The sequence below is a fragment of the Coloeus monedula genome (assembly GCF_965178545.1).
Source record: "Coloeus monedula genome assembly, chromosome: 6".
Taxonomy (NCBI): Eukaryota; Metazoa; Chordata; class Aves; order Passeriformes; family Corvidae; genus Coloeus; species Coloeus monedula.
Window position 1 is genome coordinate 42941553 of NC_138786.1, and position 22034 is coordinate 42963586.

At 39.6% G+C, this 22034-nt stretch overlaps 1 protein-coding gene across 1 annotated transcript; it reads right to left on the minus strand.

Moving 5' to 3' along the window:
* Positions 1–1123: 1123 nt before the first annotated feature.
* Positions 1124–19050, minus strand: SNW1 (SNW domain containing 1). The gene is given in 15 exon segments (XM_082283515.1): positions 1124–1878; positions 1955–2118; positions 2827–2944; positions 3757–3853; positions 5443–5584; positions 5940–6056; positions 7296–7361; positions 8156–8225; positions 8319–8423; positions 9252–9358; positions 9450–9545; positions 15235–15396; positions 17769–17922; positions 18952–18998; positions 19000–19050. Coding segments are annotated over 15 exon segments (1686 nt in total). The 5' UTR covers positions 19036–19050; the 3' UTR covers positions 1124–1673.
* Between the last annotated feature and the right edge of the window lie 2984 nt (positions 19051–22034).

The following is a 22034-nucleotide window of genomic DNA, read 5'->3' on the forward strand; positions in this document are numbered from 1 at the left end:
CCCAACATCTAGTGTGCAGTAGTGTTGACAGATAAGGAATAAAGGACAGGGAGTCAATGGCTGCCCAAAGCCATTGATTTGTTAACAGCTCTCATGTCAAAATTGTTAGAAATTTGCATCTGGTATGTTCCCCTAATAGGGGATTTTCTTACAGACTTGTATGTGCTTCAGCTGATACAACTACTCAGAGGGTGTACTACAGAGTGAAGTCATGAGCAACAAGCAGGCTAGTGTTACCAGACACAATCAGTTCAAGCCTTTGATTAATTAATACAAATTCTTCAATATCCTTTTGACAACTAGTTTCTTATTTTGAGACTTTGAATGCTAGGAGAAAGTAAAAGTAAAATTAATTGGCAAACTTCAGTGATGCAGTATTTTGATTGTGATAAAGTATTTTGCTTGACATGGTTCATATTACTGCATAAGTTATTGTTGGTTGTGGTACTTCAGCACCCATTCCCAAGAAGAACCAACCTGCAAGTTCCAACTGTGGTACAAAAATGGCAGCAGAAATTAAGACTCCTTAAACTGTGACTAGATAGGCAGTAGGCTGGTCCTTCATAAATTGTGCTGAACTAGGATGTTATCTGTATGCAATTACCAAATTAAGTACTAGAAATAGCATAGTATTTTGTGTAAATTTCCTGGAAATTTTTGCTGCTTTTATTCTTGAAGCTTTAAGGATAGCCACATGCACTTAACTGCCTAGGCTTCAAAGACTATACTCTCACAAGAGGTGCAAGCTAAGAGACTTCTTTATAGTGAAATAAAAAGCAGAAGGCAAGCAGTAGTTATTTTCATTTCTTAAAAAATGCAGGCTTCTCTAGAACACATGAGCACTTCTCCCACTTGGTTCTAGGCTAGGTTTAGACAGTTGCTGGAACAACAAGCAATTGCTGTCCATATATATTCAACTTTCTTGTCAGGAAAGCCCTGGCTTGGGGCTCATGAAACTGAATTGGTTATAAATGTATCTTCTGCTTTCCATATCAATGGAAAACAATGAAATGAAATATAAACCTTCTTGCCTAGTAATTTCAATAATTTCCATTGTTTTCAGCTCACTCTCAGACAGCAGACCCGTAGAAGACGCAGTCAAAGAAAGAATCAAAGTGCATGAGTGGTGGAAGGAGGCTTTATTTCACTAAATGTAAAGAAACTAAAATAAAGATTACCGAGAAACTATGAATGAGTACTTGTTTTAAAACAGAATCCAGCTGTTTCCCCTCCCTTGTTCAAAAAAACAGTATAGCCACACTAAAACACTGAATCATAAACACCCCAGCATCTGTTACAGCATAAGACGATCATTATATACAGCAGGAAAGCTTTTAACAGATCAAGTCAAAGCTTTAGCTACCTACAAAAACTAAAGCTGTAGGAAGGGGGCTACATTGTTACCCTGAGATGCTGGGCAATGGGGAAATCAGCCAAGTCAGAGAACTTGCTAAAGAAACATGAATTCCCTTATGAAATGTTTCAGAGTGGTCTCCTTTCTCCTTGGGTAGCAGTCTTATGTAGAAGAATTAGTGTGTGTATATATCCACACGGCCAGAGTTGTGAACTGCTGTGTTACAACGCCATCCTCCTGTACACCCACTATTAAAAATCCTTTTGCGTGAAGTCCAAGCTTGCAGTCCATTTCCCTACCTCTCAAGGAGAAGAGGCATTCAGTCCTTCCTCCTCTTCTTGCTCTCATGCTCATGTTCTTTAGGGCGGCTGCTGTCTGATGGCCGTTTAGAACCACCGTGTTGCTTAGCTTCTTCCAGAAACTTGTCCAAACCAAATGGATCCTCCTCAAATTGAACTGGCCCATCTCTGCCCCTGCCTCTTGTGTTACGATCCGAGTTAGAAAACTCTTTGTCAGGAACAAACCTGCAGGAGAAGATGATTCTCAGCTGACTAACTTCAGAGTACTAATTAAGAATATTTCTTAAATTTATTTCCTTACCTGTTGGTCTTTATTCGAGCCTCTAGATCATCACCATACACGTCCTTATCCACATTTTTACTTGGTCTGTAGATGTTTTGGGCCATGTCCTTGCCACTTCTCCAAGGCTGGTCATAAACATTATAAATTTCATCCTCTCCTCCAGCAAAGCCACTGTCCATACCCTGTGAAGAACAGCAGAACAGCACAAGTGAATCTCTAAAATGTCAGCTAACTTAATTTAAGCTGACTGATCCAAATCACACTTATAGAGAGGCTTATATAAACTGTGAAAGTAGAAGTGTCTGCTTGTTAATTTTTGGTTCATCAGCTTTCCCTTCTTGCCTGCAAGTCTTTCACTGGAGACATGAAAAAGAATGATTGACAAACTGCAGGTCTATTGAGGGATTTGCTGAAGCCTAATATATTCTGTCATCTCTGAATAGTATAAAATTCAGAGGAAATAAATGTTGCTGTCAAGTGTTTATATCTTCAGAAGTATTATTAACACAAGCAGTAATGGGAATAGAAAGTATTTACTTCTCTCTGAAAGCAGATTTCCCTATTTGGTCAGTACATTTGTACAAGAGAAGAAAATGAGGTCACTGCAGCTTGAAGGCAAAATAGTTTTTCTCCCCACTCCCCAATGAGAAAAATCACAACAAAAACACTTTAATTCAGCTATACACTTAGAATATTCGATTTTTTTTTTTTTGCACAGGCTCTGGATAAAGGAAATCAACAGTTCCCTAATCAGTTATGTGAAGACTTCTTTCTGAGTGCATCCACACCAACCATGAGAACAGGCTCCCTTTAGTATTCTAGCCATACCCACTAAGGAAGGATGAACATGTTCTCATAGAAAGCTACACAGCTGTGAAAAGGTATTTTACCTTGCTCTGGTTGAACAGCCTCTGGTCATACTGGATTTCATTGGATGGCCTGGGGTTGGGTACCCCCAGGGCAATAACTTCACTGATATCTCTGTTCTCATTTCTTTGCAGCTTTGACCTGAATTAAAAATTTAAAAGTTTTATGAGGTCAGTAAACCATAGTTGTTGACATGTTCAATTGCAACTGGATCCTGTATTAGATGCTAACAATTTGCCGCAGGAGCCAGATTTTGACTGTTGTTCTTCCTTACTAGGTAACATTTAAAATTTGTCTCCTGGCAAAGGAAACATTTGGAAAAGTTATGTTCAGCTGGGCATGACATTTAAATTTGCTTTCCACTATCTGCAATTCACATCAAGGTGACTTGGTCTAAAATGTCATATTTATTTTTGCAAGAATCAGTGTAGTTATATTCTGGGAAGGCCAAGCAATCCAATTTTAACATATTAGAGATTTTAAGCCTCCAGAAACCATTTGCACTCAGAAATCTCAGTGGCTTCAGCTAGTAAGATATTTCAGCCTACCTTCATAAATCTAAGCTTACTTTAAACCAGCGGCTTCAAGAAGCAAAGTCACTATTGATAACTCTGGTCTCACCAAAATTAGAGGATTCAGGTTTCAATCTTTGCTGTCAACATGTTAATTAAACCTGAATATACTGAAGTTCTGCTAAAGAAAAACCCACACAAAATCAACACAGCACACCCCTCTCCCATTCATGTGGAAAATTCTACATTTTGAAGAGAATATTGCAATGTTTTCACACAGTAATACCTTTTCATACAATGAACTGTGCTTCGTACCAGTGACTATCTCCACAAGATAAAATTCAGGCACTCACATCAAGAAAAGGAAAGCCCAGCAATAGGTTCCCTGGTGGGGAAGCCAGTGCCAGTACAGGAATAAACCAGTTTTTTTTTGTGACTCACCTTTTATCAGGGGCTGCCCGGGAAAGATTTCTGTCATGCTGTCTCTCTTTGCGCCGGTCATGTCTGATTTCGTCTCTTTCTCTAGCTTCTCCATCCTCTGAACAAGTATAAGATTGCTCATTATAGAGAAATATTTGAAGTTTGAATTAATTATGCCAGACATTGGCACAGTAATTCCATTCAGTATTCTTTTACGGAAGAGTAGTGACCCTTAGTGCTATTTAAAATGTTACACTTTATTTAAAGTGAACACACGGAACACCACAGCTTTCTTATGCCCCAAGCAACTGACTGTCCTTGATAAGAGTCAAAGCAGACATACCCTAACAACTATGTTCTTCCAACTTTCAAGAGCTTTGAATACTTGTCTGTCTAGGAATGCAATATCAGAAAATCACTCAGGTTGAAAGGGAGTCTAATTCACAACCTCCTGCTATCAATGCTGAATTCAAACCAGGTTGGTCAGGGCTTTCCCCACTCAGGTGAGGAAAACCTGCAAGGATAGAGACTGCCGGACTTCCTAGGCAACCTGTTCCACTGCTGTTTGTCCTCATGGTGAAAATTTTTCTCCTAACATATAGTTGAAACCTCCTGCTTCAACTCTCGAGCACTGTCTCATTCTTCCACCATGCAACTTGGTGAAGAGCTGTGACAATCATTTAGGAATCATTATGGGATGATCTTGTGGGTAAGTTCCCATTATTTGGCCCCAATGGCACATCATCTCCTAGCAGAACAAGCTTTATTCTCTCAGCATCACCTGAACAGGCAGTTACTTGAGCCTGTGACCATTCTGATGGCCTTCCACTGAACTGACTCCTATTTATCAATGTCCGTCTTGTACCTGGAGGCCCATAACTGCACAGAGTATCCCAGATGCAGTCTAACAGGTCTCCAATAAAAGGAAATTATTACTTCCCTTGACCTACTGGTTACAATCCTGCAGATCCAGCTTTGTATGCCCTTAGCATTACTGTTGCCAGGGCACACTGCTGGCTCATATTCAGCATATTGTCCACTACAACTCCTGGGTCCTTTCCAATAGAGTGGCTGTCCAGCTGGCCAGCCCCCAGCCTGTTGGTAAGAGGTTAGTACATCCCAGCTGCAGGATCTGGCTTCGTATGACCATATCCCTCCGCCTTCTAGACAGATCGTAACTGCTCTGTAAGTTCATCATCTTGAAGTGTAATTTCAATCAGAACATAAGACTTATCACAATGGTGACAATTTAGTTAGGTTGGCAGCAGGGATTTTAGAGCCTGCTGGCCAACAAAACTACAGCTCTGCAAGACCAGTTACAACAGTGCAAGAGACAGAATATTGCGTTTTACCAGCTTTGAAAACTTAAAAGATGGTTTAGTTCTTCTAAACAAAGTTGCCCTTCGTCTGCAACATGCTGCTTCTAAAAACATTAGAACTGTCCATGAAAGCCACCACTCGCACTGATGCATTATTAACTCCGAAATTCTCAGTGTCCTAAACCTGTATACACCAACATACCGATATGAGGTTCAAACCTGCATCCCATCAAACCAGCCAGTGACTTAACCAATAGAGTGAAGAGACGAACTGATGTAATGCTTAGAAATTTCAGCTGGTATTTGGATATTTTAAGTTCTCAGGTTATTGCTCCACATTTCAGAGTGTTAAAAAAAGCCATAGCATCTTAATAACAAAGAAATGTACCTTTTTCAACATGTGTTTTGATCCCTGCTCTTCTCTCCCTGGCTTTTTGAGCCATTTCTCGGAGCTTTTCCTCATGTTTCTCCTTTTCTTTCTGAGCCATCTTCCTCTCCACCTGGGCACGCATCTCTACTGCCTCACGAGCCTGCACAAATAAGACACAGGTAAAAATACAGAAAGCCTACCACCTGGGATACAAGCAGATCTGTCATAGAGTTAGCTAGTAAACAGGAACAGAAATGAAGCCAAAATTAGGAAGCTTAAAGCCCATCAGCCACAGCAGTTAGCGCTGAGAGACAAGACCCATGACTTCCGATAACTTAACCCACGCTGAGCCAATGATTCTGAGGTAGTGGGGATAAGACCTTAAGTCTTACATTAGCAAAGAAGCAGAACAAATCAAAAAGCTATAGCCTATTCACAGCTGATTTTCTGAAGGAAATTAGCATACAAAGATAGTAAAACTATATGGAACAAAACAGTTTAAAGAACTACCTGACCTTTCTGTCAGCAATATAGAGCGCCTCAGCAAGTTTGGCAAAGTTTTCATTAATATGAACAGTCTGCAATCCTCTGCCATCTGCAGCCAGACGCTTATCTAATGGAATGGTGTAACCCTACAGTGGAAACAGAGAGGCAGTTAATCACAGAAACAGTATTTGTAATAACAAGCATTATTATATTTATTGTGTAAGAAAAAAAAAACACATACAAAATTCATAGCCCATCATTATTATGCCTCAATGGATCTCCTTTTCATACGTACTTCAAATTCTTACCAGGTAATACTAAGCTTCACTCCAATTCCACCCTCCCACCAAATCTGAATCACAGCTTCCCTTCAAGTTTCATCTTAGGACAAAAGAAAGTTTTCAATTGATAAGGTCCACTTTTTGCTTTGTCTTAAAAAATCTACAGATAATAGCTTCTCCAGTATCTCAGCTGTTTTACCTAAATGGTTTCCCTACCTGTTAAGAGGTTAGCTGATTCAAAATGAGAAAGTAAGGGGCAAGGCAGCCAGCAAGACACACTAAATACCAATTTTGTTTTCCAAAGCTGAAACTCAAAATTATGAATAGATGATATTTTAAGATTTTTTTAGTGAGCTCTACAAAATTTCTGCTTTGGTTTTAGCATCTGCAACCTAAAAATTGATCTCCTAATTAGCATCGGTCCCAGTCAGACAGCTGTGTTGGCCTACACAAGAAAAAAGTAACCTCCAAACATGCAGCTTTTCCTTCCTCCATTTGAAGGGGCTGTCTCAGGACAACAGCTTAGTATGTTTCAGAATGATTAAACCAGTTACTGCAGGGAATAAATTCTCCCCTGTCTTGGAACATAAACTGAACAGCTGATAAAAATCAATGGGACAGGACCTACTCAAACAAGGAAAAAAAATAGCTAGCTGACCAGTCGTAAAAATTAATTAATGAAAGAATGCAACGAGGAAAACTTTCCAGAAATATGGACTGGAGTATTAAAAAGAAACATGCTTGGGTCTCTGATAGTCTGGTCTTTTTCAGTTTAGATGGCTTTACTTTGTGACCTCGAGAGGTTTTGAGTTTCGACTGCGCTATTATGGGGATGTTAATTAATATAATTTTTTCCTCTCAAAATTTATAATCTCTGCCATGAAGTAACATGTTTTCCCTGAGTTCTATACTCTCCATTGGACAACCCTTATATGCCAAACTGAAGAAAAATGAGCTGTATGATCATATGCTCTTCATGCTAGAAGCAGCCAGTTTACCTAACTCTAGAGGTTTAAAATCAGTATTATTCAAGCTTAAATCATGCACAGAAGTTTCCCATCAGGGTGCAACATTAGGAAAATAAATTTATGACCACTTAATTACCTTTGCATTTTTCCAGTTTGAAATGCATGGAGGAATTTTCCACTCTTGCTGCTCTTTCACAGTCATCTGATTTAAGAGAAGAAGCAAAGTCATCTTCAGAATCATAGTAAAAGGAAATACTGTTTTCTTTCTCAAAAGCAACTATGAAACTATTGAAGTAAGTCAGAGTAGAAAGTTCAGGACTCCACTACAAAACCCCAACTCTTCTTAGGAGCAATAAGATTACAGAATCAAGGAATGGTTTGATTGGAAGGGACCTTAAAGATCAGCTGGTTCCAAACTCTCTGCCATGGGATTTATCTTTGTACTGTATCTTTGCCAACACTGAATAAAGTCCCGACAGCTCTTCAGCCATCCTCTTAAGCTTTTGTCACACAGGCCGTAACTCTCAGCCAGCTTGTTAACATCTGCACATTTAGCAGCCGTTCAAGTTGAACCAAACTGATGAACCACCACTACAATCATTTCTCAGAAGGAGCTAATCCTTAATGACACAACCTAGTGTTATGAAAGATTATTTTAACAGTGTTGTCTAAAAGCAACATAAGGGTACCCAGGCTAAAGCCTTGGTCAACTCATTCATGCCATGAACTAATTTAGCAATGCAGCCCTGCATAAAATACATGAGACATCTACTCAACCTTTGACAAGATAGATAAAAAGACAGCAACTTACAGAACTGCCCAAATGAAAAAAAAAAAACCAACCAAACAAAAACACTGCACCAGGCACCAAGTTTATCACTTAACATCACATCAAAAGATCAGTAAGGAGAAGGTACACAGAAATGAACTAGATCAAAGAAGAATTTGTGACCCACCTAAGCATTCAAAACTGAGAACAGCTATGGTGTTTCATACCTTTCTACTAGGAGAGTGCATTACAGGTGCCGGAGGAGATGGTGGTCCTCGCGGAATCTTCTTGTTAATTCTGAGCAATTACGAAAACAATTACAATCATCATGTTGCACAGAAATACACTTCAGAATCTTCTACTTGCCTTGAACAAGCTGTGAACACTTACTTGAATCTTGGAGGCTCCATAGGGTCCTTCTGCATTTCCACCATCCGAATAACTCTCTGTTTTGCCCCAGAGTTGAATGCAACTCCTTGCTGAGATGGTGTGTACCTGAATAAAACAGAGTGCTCAGTTTTCTGCACACAGCTAGATATTCCTTTCCCACCTCCATTTTTACTCAGTTCACTGCTCTAGCTGTGGTTTCATGTTATCCACAACAGTTTAAGACTATTCCACTATGAATGTCAGCAGCAGGTAACTGCATACATGATACTGCAATGAGTGCAGACTCAGTTACACCAGACAGAATGTAACTTCTCTTCAGGGCTATATTCTCCTGTTTCGACCTAGATTCTGAAATGGAAGAAAAACAAATACAATACACACAGCTTGTCACAATACTCTCCTCCACCTATGTCTGTGAAGCCCTGGTGACTTCTTACTGTTCAATACCAATCTCTTCACATACTTTTTTTTCAGAATTAACCTCAAGCCAAGTGTAACCCTACCATGAAATTTTTCTGTGTTTGAAACAGAAAATCATCATAAATGAGTATCAGCCTCCTCATCATTCCAATTCTTTCCAATTGCTCATTTTCTATGGAGGAAGAACTTTGTTACATATCTTGTTGTGGCTTGAAACTTGCAGTAAATACTTTCCTTTCAGGGCAGTATCATTAATAGTGATCCCTAGCAAATCTGTGTTTTGTTGCTAAAACAATAACCCCACCGAAGTGCCACAACTCATGACATGTTAATGACGTATTTCTACACACTTCAAACTAGGTGGTTTAATTCAAAATACATAAGCCAGTTTCATATTCCTTACAGAAGAACAGAATTCAACAGGAATTTCTGTTCTCAGAAATTAAACAAATATGCCAATTTTAATCCATTTTGTCTATCACAACATCTTGCACAAACACCAGCACTACATACCGAATGTACTGTGCAGGAGCTAGTTTGTCAGCAGCTCGAACTGGCATGGCTGCTGCAACTTTCTGAGAGACTGATTTCTCCAAGGCTGCTCTTGTTTTCTCTGTTATCTGAAGAAAAAATACCACAGTGTGCATCTCATCCCATATACAAGACATAAAGCATACCACTGCTTACTAGGCACATCAGTGCATACAATACCTCTCTAATTGCCTCCTCATCTGGTCTTTGCAGTTCAGGATCATCTACATTCATGACCTCTTTTGGAACAAGATCTGTGTACTTGCTGTAAATAACCTGGAAGACATTTAGATTTTACTTGTGCTGATGAACAGGAATAAATGTACATATATCAAAAGAAATCTTTCAGGCTTAGACTATACTTTGGGTACTAATTAAAATTAATATAAAACTATATAAATGCACTACAATTACATATCGTTCAATTACTCCCATAGAAGACCTGGTTACATATATACTCTGGACCCCATTTTACAGATGGAGTGATCGAAGAAACAAAGCAATCTGATTAAATATAATTGTATAAATTGCTCTCAGAACTGGCATTAGACAGCAGTTTTCTGTTTCCCATTCCTAGTATTTTCCTTTTTAGGGACCTCAAGACAGACAAAACCCCACACATTTTTACTTTGTTTTCAAGGATTACCCAAGAATTTCATGCAAGTATTTTCCAGCATCTGGATTTTTTCACATCATTAGGTTTACTATTTTCTTGAAAAAATAAATACTTGAGAAATCTGGCCTTGACACTTTCCCTTCTATAGGTACTTGAGTTTTCACACAACATGCAGCTAGCTGCTGGCAGCTTCCAGTCCCGGTTTAAAATATTGGGAAAGAACACTATTAGATGGCTTCAGGGAAAAATGTATTGTATTACATTAATGCTTCACAAGTATCCAACAAAACAGCAAGTTTTAGTTCCAAGGGTTAAAAGTCAAGAACTATTATTTCAAGTTCATTATGCAGTACATGTCCAACTACAAAATTAACCTTTAGCCTCAGCATTAATTAATCACATGAGAGGATTATCTGCTTCTCAGCCTTCACTCCTAAAATTTTAATCCTTTGAATTAGTATCGGTAATATTCTAGCTTCTCAGATGCTGAATGAAGGACATCTGAAGAGCAGAGTTACTCTAAGGTAATTAACTCTTAAGTCCAAGTGTCTTGCTGCATGAAGAACAAAGTATGCTGAAGGAGCTTTAGAGCATCCCAAAAGACAAAAGAAGAAAATAAAAGAAGGTGCTCCTTGTGGCGGTCCAAGAGCACTCTAAAAACTACTTTACAGTGAGGTACAAATGATCTATACGAACTATTTAAACTTTGAAGTATTGCATGCAAATGGCAAGATGCTTTATTATGGAAGAAATACATAATATAGATTAAACTATCCTGAAAATACAAATATTTCTGCTGCCATCAAAAACTTGATACTCTTGTTTTCATTGTAGTCCTTTTTTTGAAGTGATACAAAGAGGCAGATAAAGAAGTTACATTTCTTTTTGTTGTTTTTCAAGACATTTATCTTGTTTTAGGAGTAATGTTGAGACATTTCATTAATCTAAGCTAAAGAGGAGACCGGGATTGATTGACATTGTACTGTGCCCATCCACTACCATTTTTCAGTCTGTAAAATTTGAAATGAAGCATCAGCCTGTGTTTTAGATATTTCATTCTGATTGCTACTGAAAAGCAGAATCTCCTTCTAGACACAAAGAAAAAGCTCAAGTTTTGGTACAGCCATGCGATTCCCTGGCTGGGGCAGCCTTAACAGGCAGTGATTAGAAATCTGCATGCCACTGCAAGCAGAAAGAGAATAATATTACCTAACTAGCTAAGATACTGTACCATGGCAGGATTTAGACATCAATCACATTCAGAGTCTCACAAGGCACTTGACAGGTTCAAGTGTCTTGATAGAAATTTCTTAATTTGCTACAAGAAATCCTGTCCTCGACATATTTTGTTCTATATATTCCAACCAGCCCTGTACAGTGCTCATCAATCCTATATGTACATCAAGAAGTTACTATCAAGCAATGCAGAATGAATTCCTTCCTTGTCAAAGAATGGTTTCTCCATATGAAGCATATAACATTTTAGAAATCATTAAAATTACCTGGTTGTAAGCCTGGTACACACACCAGATAAAAAAATGGTAACAAACTCTCAAACCAAGCTCTGACACAAAGGCAAATAGGTTGCAAGTAAGTAACACTTTTGATTATTTGAGTTATATTCATGTTCTTTTGACCTGTTCCATAGCTGTGACAGGACTTCAACAATGGAACTACTCTCTTGTAAATGTTTCAATTGAATTGACAATCTTGGGAAAAAAAACATGTAAATAAGCTTTGTGATTTTTTTCTCCTTTAACAACTAAGCCACAGCCTTGGGCCATGAAGAAGAAATCCAACTCCAACATAAAAAGTTACTCTTGCTGGAAAAAAGTAAGGTACCTAACAGTTCCATTCCTTGATTTCACTCTTTCTTCTGTCTTCATAAAAACACAGGATGCAATTAAATGTTTTTATTTTCCTAATAAGGGGACAGCATCAGTCTCACCAAAATATATCACTATTGATGCATTATTTTAGCCTGGCTTTTAGTAACGTAAGTAGAGAAAGTGCTGAAAGAATTTACAGCAGCACAAGAGCTAACCACACAGCTAGGCTAGAAATCCATCTCGACAACCAGACGGAAGGAACTCCATCTTCAGATCCATAAGGTCATGCATCCAGGTCTGTCAATATTAGCCAGCATTTCATGTCTAGCAGATTTTCTGCCAAACCCAAACAGGAGGCTTGTCAGACTATCACATTTGTGTCAGTATTTTTCAGGCAAAATTCTCTGAAGCAACTATTTTTTAAATATGTAAGGGAACAGATGCAAGAGAGATGAACCACTGCAACAGTAGAAACTGCTGACAAGTCATCTAGATATAGGGGCTGGGTGATGGAACTGCTGCCTCTACAGGAAGGCAGAATACTAAATTCAACTTTGAAAAATCCATAAACTGTAGCGAAAGCAAAATTTGCTTCCTAACTCAGACCAAAGACGTAGCTCCTAGAATAGGTTAATAAACTCCATCTAATTTCTGTCAGGCTGCTAAGTATCTGTTTCTTTTAGCTTTAAGTATTAAGATTGAAGAAATATTGAATTATGGCTGCAGCTCTCTGGAAAATGAAACTTCTGTATCTAATCCTACTGACACTGTACTATCAGAAGGTCTTAAGAGAAAATATTCCACATTATTCAATTCAACGCAGATCACTGAAGTACTGCTCCCTATGACATCTCTGCCAATATTTTCTCCTGCAAAGCAAATCAAATCAAGCAATAATAGTTCTGCTGCTTCCAGTGAAATTGTTTCAAATATCTGTTGCAGCACAAAGAGCCAATTGTATCCTGAGCTACATCAAAAGCAGTGTGGCCAGCAGATCGAGGGAGGTGATTCCGCCCCTCTACTTTGCTCAGCCGACACCTGAGCTGGCATGCTGCATCCAGCTCTGAGGCCCCAAACACAATGTTGACCTGTTGAAATGAGTCCAAATGAGGCCACCAAATTGACCACAGGGCTACAGCACATCTTCTATGAAGACAGGCTGAGAGAGTTGGTGGTGTTCAGCCCAAAGAGAACGCTCCAGGGACACCTTACTGCAGCTTTCCAGTACCTAAAGGGAGCCTACAAGCTGGAGAGGGACTTTTTACAAGGGCATGTAGTGACAGGACAAGGGGGAAGGGCTTTAAGATGAAGGAAAGTAGGTTTAAATCAGGATTAGGAATAAATTCTTTACTGTGAGGCTGGTGAGGCACTGGAACAGGTTGCCCAGAGAAGTTGTGGATATCCCATCCCTGAAAAGTGTTCAAGGCCAGAATGGGTGAGGCTCTGAGCAAACTGGTCTGGCAGAGGGTGTCCCAACCCAAACCATTCTATGAATCTGTGATCTAATTTTCCTCTCAGTTTTACTCCCCTTTGAATCACAATACTTAAATCTTTAATCTCAGCATTTACATCCAGCTGGATGCAACCAGGATCAAGCTGACACAGAAGGCAGAGCTCAGGGTTAGAAAACCCTAACTCTACAGTTCTATAGAGCCTGGATTTGGAAAAGCCCCACATCTCTTCCATCTTGGTGAATGAGAACAAGAATATTACTGCCTTCATTATAGATGCCGTATGGAAAGTTAATGAAAGTACAGATCTTCATGAATCAAATATGACAAACATTAGTGGCTTAAATTAACTCTAATTTAACCTGTTAAGAAGTATTTTCCTAACTCTGAACCAAGTAAGTCAGTGAAAGATTACAGTCACTTTTGCCTCAAGCCTACTATCATATCTAGTTATTTTTCGAACGTACTAAGATTCCAATCTGAACAGTTCTATTACATGCAAATTACAAATAATCCTACAAGTAAGTAAAGATGTACTTGACAAGTTGTAAAAATGAGGGTTTAACTAATTTTTTTCTTATTATTTGGCCTGCAGCTTCCCCAAAATTGGTATGATTATTACTTCTTGTCTAATTATCTGCTTGAAATTATTTTGTATGCTTTCGACAAAGCAACATTTCTATTTAGCATGAAGTATCAAATATTTAGTAAAAAATTTCTTCAAATAAAATTAATATTTTAACACCTTCCTCTTGAAAAATAATTCCAGACATTAGATAAAGTCTGATGGAACTCCAAGGAAAGTGTCGTCAATAAAAATATTGCCACTGCTGGTTTTTTCTGTTTAGTCTAACTACTTTCTTCCACATGACAGCATGGAGACCAATTTGCACTCATCTTTTTCAAAGGTACTGCAGTAACATATGAGGCATAGGATGAGGATATGCAAGATGTGATGCTTTTTTGACACTCAGAGTATTAATTAAATATAAAATCCTACTGGCAGTAGAATCTATTTAAAACAATAAATTTATCTGTTAAAAGTATTTTCCCTGACATTCTTAGAATGCCCATCCCAGCTTTTTGCTGGAGAGGTGAAGTTTATATTTTGGTTTCCTCCCTTCCTCAAATGCAGTAAAATATGGGGCGTATTACATAACCATAAGCTTTTTAAGGCACCCTAAATTAAAGCCCAAGAAGTCAAATTATTTTGAAAACAACTATTCATATCTACTAGTTAAAACACTCTGTGTAGTTAACACTTTGTTTACGCTTTCTTTGTGTTACCCTATTCTTTACAGAAGATGCTTGCTGGAAGAAACAGCTGGTCATACACTTGATCATGCCTGAGCAGTTTTCCAGCCCCCAACACCTGCTTAAGAGAATTAAAGTCCATGTAGCCCACTTGGTAACACTTGAAAAGGCAGATGTAAATACTCCTTAAAGTAGACTTAGCAGACCCAAGTATCTGACCTCAAAACTAGTTAGGATCTCAAGTGTCATCTCTTGGTATTAGAAAGGCTACTGGATACAGGAAGTTGAAGTTCCCCCCCTAAAAAACTCCATGAGAATCTTGCCATCTCTGCACTCAGCACAAAACTTATGGAGTATAACCACTGGCAATACTTTCTGCTGCAATTAAACAACAACAGCAAACACAGAGCACACAACAACACTGAAAACAACTGGAAGTGCCAAATGTTACATCTGTAAGACACAAAGTGCGGTATTCTGAAGGCTGACCTGTGTTTTCTGTCCGGTTTTTTGTCCCCTCTCTCTACATACTGAAATGAGGCCACAGAACTGTTCCAGTTTCTTGTCTTCATTGGAAAATGAAAACTGCTAAGCCATCAAGTAAGTTCTGTGTAGAGATTCTCGCCACTTTTGACTTACCTCTTACATTACAGAGAGGACCACAATTTCTGTCTGACATTATTTTAGTTCTTACATAAGAAAAGAGGATGCAATCCATGTGGCTAATGCCAGACCAATGAGTTCAATTATATGCAATGTGTATGTACAACTCTTCCAAGTATATATGCCAGCTGACATACTGGAAGAAGTATTACCTTGTCTTTTGACTGTCCTTGTCGAGCAATTGCATCGTATTTTATTTTTCCTTCTGCATCCACCTGAACAGCCAAAGCATTGGACATTTTCTTCTTGCGGCCCATATCCAATGGATACTGGGCCACATGAATTTCTGGGAAAGCACCCCCATCTCCAAAATCCTACAGAAAAGAAAATAGTAGTGAATGTTCAAAAGACAAAAAAATGCAAAATGGAATGAGAGAGTAGATTGATTTCAACAAAAACTAACTTGGCAAGAATGCTCCAGTAACTTTATTATTTTCACTGGAAAGAGAGCAGTTAATGAGAGAACTTGCAGTTATTAAAAGACACTGAAATGGAGAGCCATCTTGCAGTAATTATTCCCTGCACAAAGTAGGAACAGGTATTACTGACTAGAATGTGCAGGCAATACTACGCTACAGACAATAAAAAAATTAAGTATTTAATTCTCATGTGAGTTATTAATTAGAACTTCAAAAATTGACCTTCCGCTATAAAGCAACTGTGGATACTAAAATAACAAGAGCAGCATTTTTATGAAGACTTCTACTGGTTATTTGTTGCTTTTCACACCATAATGAAGTGAAAAAGATAAAAAAGCATTCCATTCCTTTCAAAGCCTGTAGCTCATAGCTTTACAATGCTATGTGTCAAGCATTTCCTTACTTTGACGTGTAAATACACTGAAAACTGGCCCAGCATGCAACAGCCCAATATTCTTACAGTTTATTTCCTCTCTCCTACAGTGTGTTGGTGTAAAAAGATTTAATAAATATCTAACCAAAAGACTTCTTAAAGCAGATAATCCTGGCTCAGTAACACAGAGGACCCAGTAGTACCACTCACAAAACAACTTCAGGCTACGGTTTCAAATGCAATGCTTTGGAGGAAGCATTTGCTTAAAGCAGCATGAGCATCTATCCCGCTCCCTGTTGCAACGGCATGGCTTATATGGAGTCTGGTAGCAAAACACATCAAAAAATAAGAATGGGTGTCTTGAGCAGATCTGTCTCCCTTCATGCTCACCATGTGACCAAGTAGTTACCACTATGGGGATGGAGTGGACTGAGACTGGAAATGACCAAGCAGAACACTTCCAAACAGGGATGGTGTGCTCATGCCATCTGCAAATGCTCCTTGAAACATAGTTTCAGTTATTTGAAGGTTTCCACTGGATGTCCCACATTCAACAATTTGTTGTTAAGTATTAGCCAGCCAAATTCAGTCATTCTTCCTTTTTTTTTTTTTTTTTTTTGCATAACTCATAATGTATTAAGAACAGGTTTTGCTTTTTCCAACAATGGCATTCCAGGATCACTGGACAAAGATTACGCTTTGGAAGCATTTGCTGCTTTTGAATTTGCACTTGTTTATGAATCAGAAAGGAGCCCTTAACAGGCTTTTTTGGGTATGTATTAATTTGTGGCCAAGTGGTGCAGGAAACTCTTTGCAAACCTTCAGCACCTGACTTCTTAAAAAATTTATTAACATTTAGAAAGAACAAGCACTGAAACATTAACTTAAGTACTCAACAGTGTAGGAAGGAAAGCCTACACTGGGTATAATGAAAGTATAATTTTTAACATCACCCACATAAGAATGTTTTCTTTCAGTGAACCACTGGAACTACTATTTGAAATACATGGATCACCACAGAACAGTGCTGGATTTACAAAAATGGCACTCAAACATAAATGAGGGTAACGTTGTTACAAGCTGATGAAATTATGGTATTTGGAAACAACGTAGGATCATACATTTAAGTACTGTAATAAAACCTCAACAGCATGCTTGGTCCCAAGAGCACTGGCTTGTGACTCACCAGAAAAGGTCTCAAAAGTTATTGTAAAGGATCATTTCAAACTGCAAGGTTTTTCCAGCTCACAGTGAGACTGTTCCAAACCAGTTTTGTAATCAGAGCTACCCATCTGTATTTTCTTTCTACTTTTAGCAGTTCCAGTTCAAATTACATTAAACTGGCAAGGGTTACAACTAATGACACACAACATTGTCCAAAACCCTTTTGCTAGTAACATACTTAACAAATATCTGACTAATTTTTAAGTTTTCTTCCAACTGTAATTTTCTCCCCCAATAGCAGCTATCTTTTCTAACAGAACATCTGAGTGTTCTCTTCTCTGATACACACACGTTCACTTACTTCACCTATAATCTGGAACGTGTATTTAACAGAGACAGAGGAACAATATGGACGTCTTTCTTGGAGGACCCTTGCGTTCACAGACCGTAAAACCCAAAGGACCACAGATGTATTTCCATAATACAGCACAACAATCTCTGAAGAGAGGTAGACTTAGACCATCCTGTTTACCATCAAATGTTTTAAGAAATCCAGTGGATTAGAACCTCTTCCAAAACAAGAATATATCAAGCAGTCTGGATGATGCAGCTTGTAAGGCTTTGCACAATTCTCAGCTACATTCACAGTGCTCAGAGTTTATTTCTACTCCAGATTTGTTTTTCCTCCTTTAGCAGACACACTACTACTTGTATGAATTTAAATATTTACCTCTAGCACCCGTGGTATCCATCCTTTCCGGTAACCATATGGTGGAGGTTCCCTTCGTGATGAGACCAGAGCAGTCTGCCTGGATCTCTGAGCTCTTGCTCTTTCTTCTAGTTCTAGCTGATCTTGGGACAGCTGAGTTGGAGCTGGCAAAAAACTGGACATCCATGGACAGCCACCAAAAGAGAATGACATAAAAAGTTCATTCTGGTAACTTTACTCACTGATACTCAACTATGCTTGAGTCAACTTCATTCTAAGTTACTACTTTCTCTACAATCACTCTCTACAGATTAAGAAACAATTTATGAAACTTGAGCATTGCACTCATAAATGTGAGAACAACTTCTGAGATTCAGTAACTTCCGAGATTAGAGTGGCAAAGGCAATGTGTGCTTTCTCAACATTCTATAAGATTCCTAAAAAAACCTAATACTAAACTCACCCACATTCACATAGTGTTTGAACAGAAGTGTGACAATGCCCGTTTTCCAACAGGAATGCCACATACTACTGGGTATTCTTTCCACTACTATGGATAAGAAACAAATATTATGTTCCTGTGTCTCTAGTCCCAATGACTCGCTCTTCCTTTCTCTCAAGGCAAACACCCACAAACAGATCTGTCAACAAGCTCCCCTCTTCAACACCTGACACCTCCCTGCCACGGGCAAGTTGAACCCAAATTTCTTCACTTCCTCTTTTTCAGCTCTTCTTATCTACAGAACCCTTCTGTGCGTTTACTAAGAAAATACCCAGAGAAACACGGGATTCCGGGGCGGCCACTGGACCTGCAATCCCAAGCCCAGCGAGAGACACTCCAACACGCAACAAAGACCGCTCGCCCTCTCTGACGGTGAGGGAACCTCGACAAAACCCCACGGACCCAACCGAGGCAAAGGAGATCCTTCCTCCCGCAGGGAACACGCGAAGTAAGCAGGACCCTGAACCACGGGCCAAACACCCGCTCCCGCCAGGGCTCCCCCAGGCCCGACCGACTCTCGCTGCGCTCCCTGAGGCCGCGGCCCGGTCGGCGGGCCCATTGCCCAGGAGAGGCCGCGGCCCCTCGGCGAGCTCCCCAAGCGCGGCCGCTCCCGTCGGCGTAGGCCCGCAGCGCGGCGGGGAAGCCGCGGGCCGGCCGAGAGCCGCAGCGCCATCACGGCCCGACCAGGCCCGCCGGACCCACCTGGTGAGCGCCATCTTGACCGCCTCCGCCGTCCGCTCGGCAGCCGGGCCGCCGAGGAGGGGGAAGGTGGCGGCACCTGCGCATGCGCCTGGCCCGCAGCGTGGCCTGGGAGTTGTAGTCTGGATAACGCCACTCGCCGCGCGGTGGCGCACGCGGTAGGCCGCAAGGCGTCCTGGAAGGTGTAGTTTTACAGTATCCCCTTTACCTCTTCAGCCATCGTGTTCCGCTCCCCTGTGCTATTCACGCGGTCTCCAACAAGTTCAATAACTTCACAGTTCATCCAGCTGAAAATGCCCAAGTAAAAAGCAGAAAATATAGAGCAAATGCACTGGAATAAAATTTGTTCTGATACTTGCTGCTTAGAAATCATTGAACTGGGACATGGGAGTGAAGGGAAGAAGAGAGACTGAAAGCGGTGTCAAAATAGTGATTTAAAATAAAAAAACTTCTGCATTAAAAACAAGGAGTTGTGCTGTCTATGTTAAATGGCCGTCCATATGTTACACAGGAGTTCTTTAAATCAAATCAAGAGATGCACTCTTTAGAGTATAATTAAAATTTGGAATATGGAAGAATACTTCTCAGGGAGTTGTAATACATGGGAGCTAGGTGGAGCTTTACATAGGCAAGTCACTATTTGTGTTAAAGTGGCAATATATAGCACCATATATAACTAAGACAGTTATTAATTAGCAGTTACTACTGTTACGTAGCATCTGGTGAATCAAAGGGAGAAGAGTCCCACTGGGCCAGGCACAGTTCATCTAGAAGAGAAACAGAAGCCAGACAGAGAAGAAAAGGGTAGAATGACTAAAGAAACAAACATGGTCTGCCAGAAATTCAAAAAATCATACCATGAGAGGCAGGAATACGATATGACAGAGTAACTGTCTTGCAATCTTCTAGTCATTTTGTCTGTCTTATCATCTCGCGATGATAAGGGCGAACTACTCCTGCAGGCTAAATTAATCTCCTGCAACTTCTAGGACAGGGGGATTTGGAGGAAGGTAAGGGCAATCCTGTGCAGTCTGTCTATGCCCAAACTCATCATCTCCAGGGGGAATCTGCTTTTGGTTTAGCATTGTGGTGACAACAGCTCTGTCACCATCTCTATGAATGACAGATACTTCCCCTTCTCTCTGAGATAGTTGGTGTCTTATGAGCACTGTAGACAAAGCTAAAGATACAAGACTTTGTCACATGCCATTTATCAATAATTTTGCTAAGCAAAACTTATCTGTCATCCCTTCTACCCATTTCTGTCACTAATTTAGTAACAGTATCATATCTGGCCACCTGACTCAGGAGCCTCCTTTCCCCCTTAGCAGTTGCCAAGGATTCTGTGCCCAGCTGTTTACTAGTCTCAGTGAAAAAATTATGTTTTATCCCTCCAACTTTGACATTTCTCCTTCTTCCTTTGCTGTGGAGTATTATTTAATGCTGTATGGAAAATATACACCTTTGTAAGCTATTTTGCAACATAGTTTGTATGACAGCCACAATATAAGTTTGCTGTTTAGAAGGTAAAACTGTACATGAGCAATCTGCTTCAGCTCCTGCGCTAAGATGCTCCTTTCATTTCCTCAGTCTCATAGCTTGCTCGGAGAACTGTGCAGGTCATTTCTCATTGCAAACAGTGAGCTCTCAGTGCTCGCAGATGTTTATAGTTGTCTGACTATAAGCAACACTGGTTCTTTTGAATATTTTCTTTCCCTTGAACCTCTTTTTTTTTTGTGGTTTACTTTTGATGTCTGACTTGGCTAATTTTGAGTTTGCCAATATGGAAGGTCCTTAGTCCAGGGTAGAGAGGACCACATGATACAAAGGAGCTGTACAAGCTTATTCAAAACCATATGGCTCAGTAAACTCATCACAGTCTTTATTTTATGCAACTGCTGCAAATCAAGGTGTGAATAATTTCTTGTCCCTGCTCTGCATTACCTATCATGCTTCAAATATAAATGCTTATATATTTGGTTTAACTGGTGAAAAATGTTTACTAGGAAAAAAAATTCTGAGAAGTTATGCACTTTAAAACTGTGTGAAGTTTGGAAACTTCAGTTCCTGGGAGCAGACAGTGTTTCTGATAAGCTCAAGAGGAGCTGAGCCCAGGTGCTGCTGGTCAAGGCTGAAGCCTAATGAGCACTTCTCAGATCCCAGTGTGGCCTGAAAAGGTGGGGGGGGGGGGAATACACCACCACACCATTACTTCTATCTTCTGCTTCTGATGATGTTTTGATTAAAAAATTAGCACTGTGCAACACCTGAAGAAGTGTGCCACTGGGGTTGGGAAGTGGCTGGCATTTTGAAATACAAAGGAATAATCAGCAGTGGATCAATGCTGCACAAGGTACTTCTGAGGAAGTTACAGAGGAAGGGAGACTCTGACTTATATTAGCCACCATTTTCATCAGCTTGCAATCAATATGAAATTGCTATTCATAAAGTCTGTATGTTTCAAAATGAGTGGCAAAATGTTCAGGGATACTGGGAGGAGAGTCATACAGTGTGAGCTAGATGACTTGGTAAGTAGAATCCATTTGAATGAGGTGTGTTTTTCAACATCACATTGTGCAAACATATATCTGTAAGTAAGAAATGTGGGGTCAAGTACAGGCTGTGCTGGGAACCAGCGACTCTGAAGAGGATCCATGAGGGTTATGAGAGACAAGCAGCTTAGCACAAATTTTGTGTGCTATGAAGTAAAAGAAGTCTCATGCAGTCCATGGATGTAGAAGTAGGGACATGGTGAACTCTGGAGGGACTCTTGTCCTAGACTTCAAGTTTCTAAAACAACACTGGAAGGTAGAAGAGTGTTAAAAGTCTACAAAGGTATTATAAGGCTAGCATTTATTGGAAGTGTAGGGAAAATACAATAAGTAAATTTGTTTTGTGGTGAAGTTTAAGAGGTAAATGTTAATATTACCAGATTAGAATGAGGTTAACTCAATTTATCTGTCCTTTGACAATAACATCACATGAAAAATTACCTGAGCAAATTAAAACACTTAGTATATTTTGTTCATTACAAAAAATTGAGAGGAGATTTGACCATCTTGTATATGTACCCATACAAATTCGAA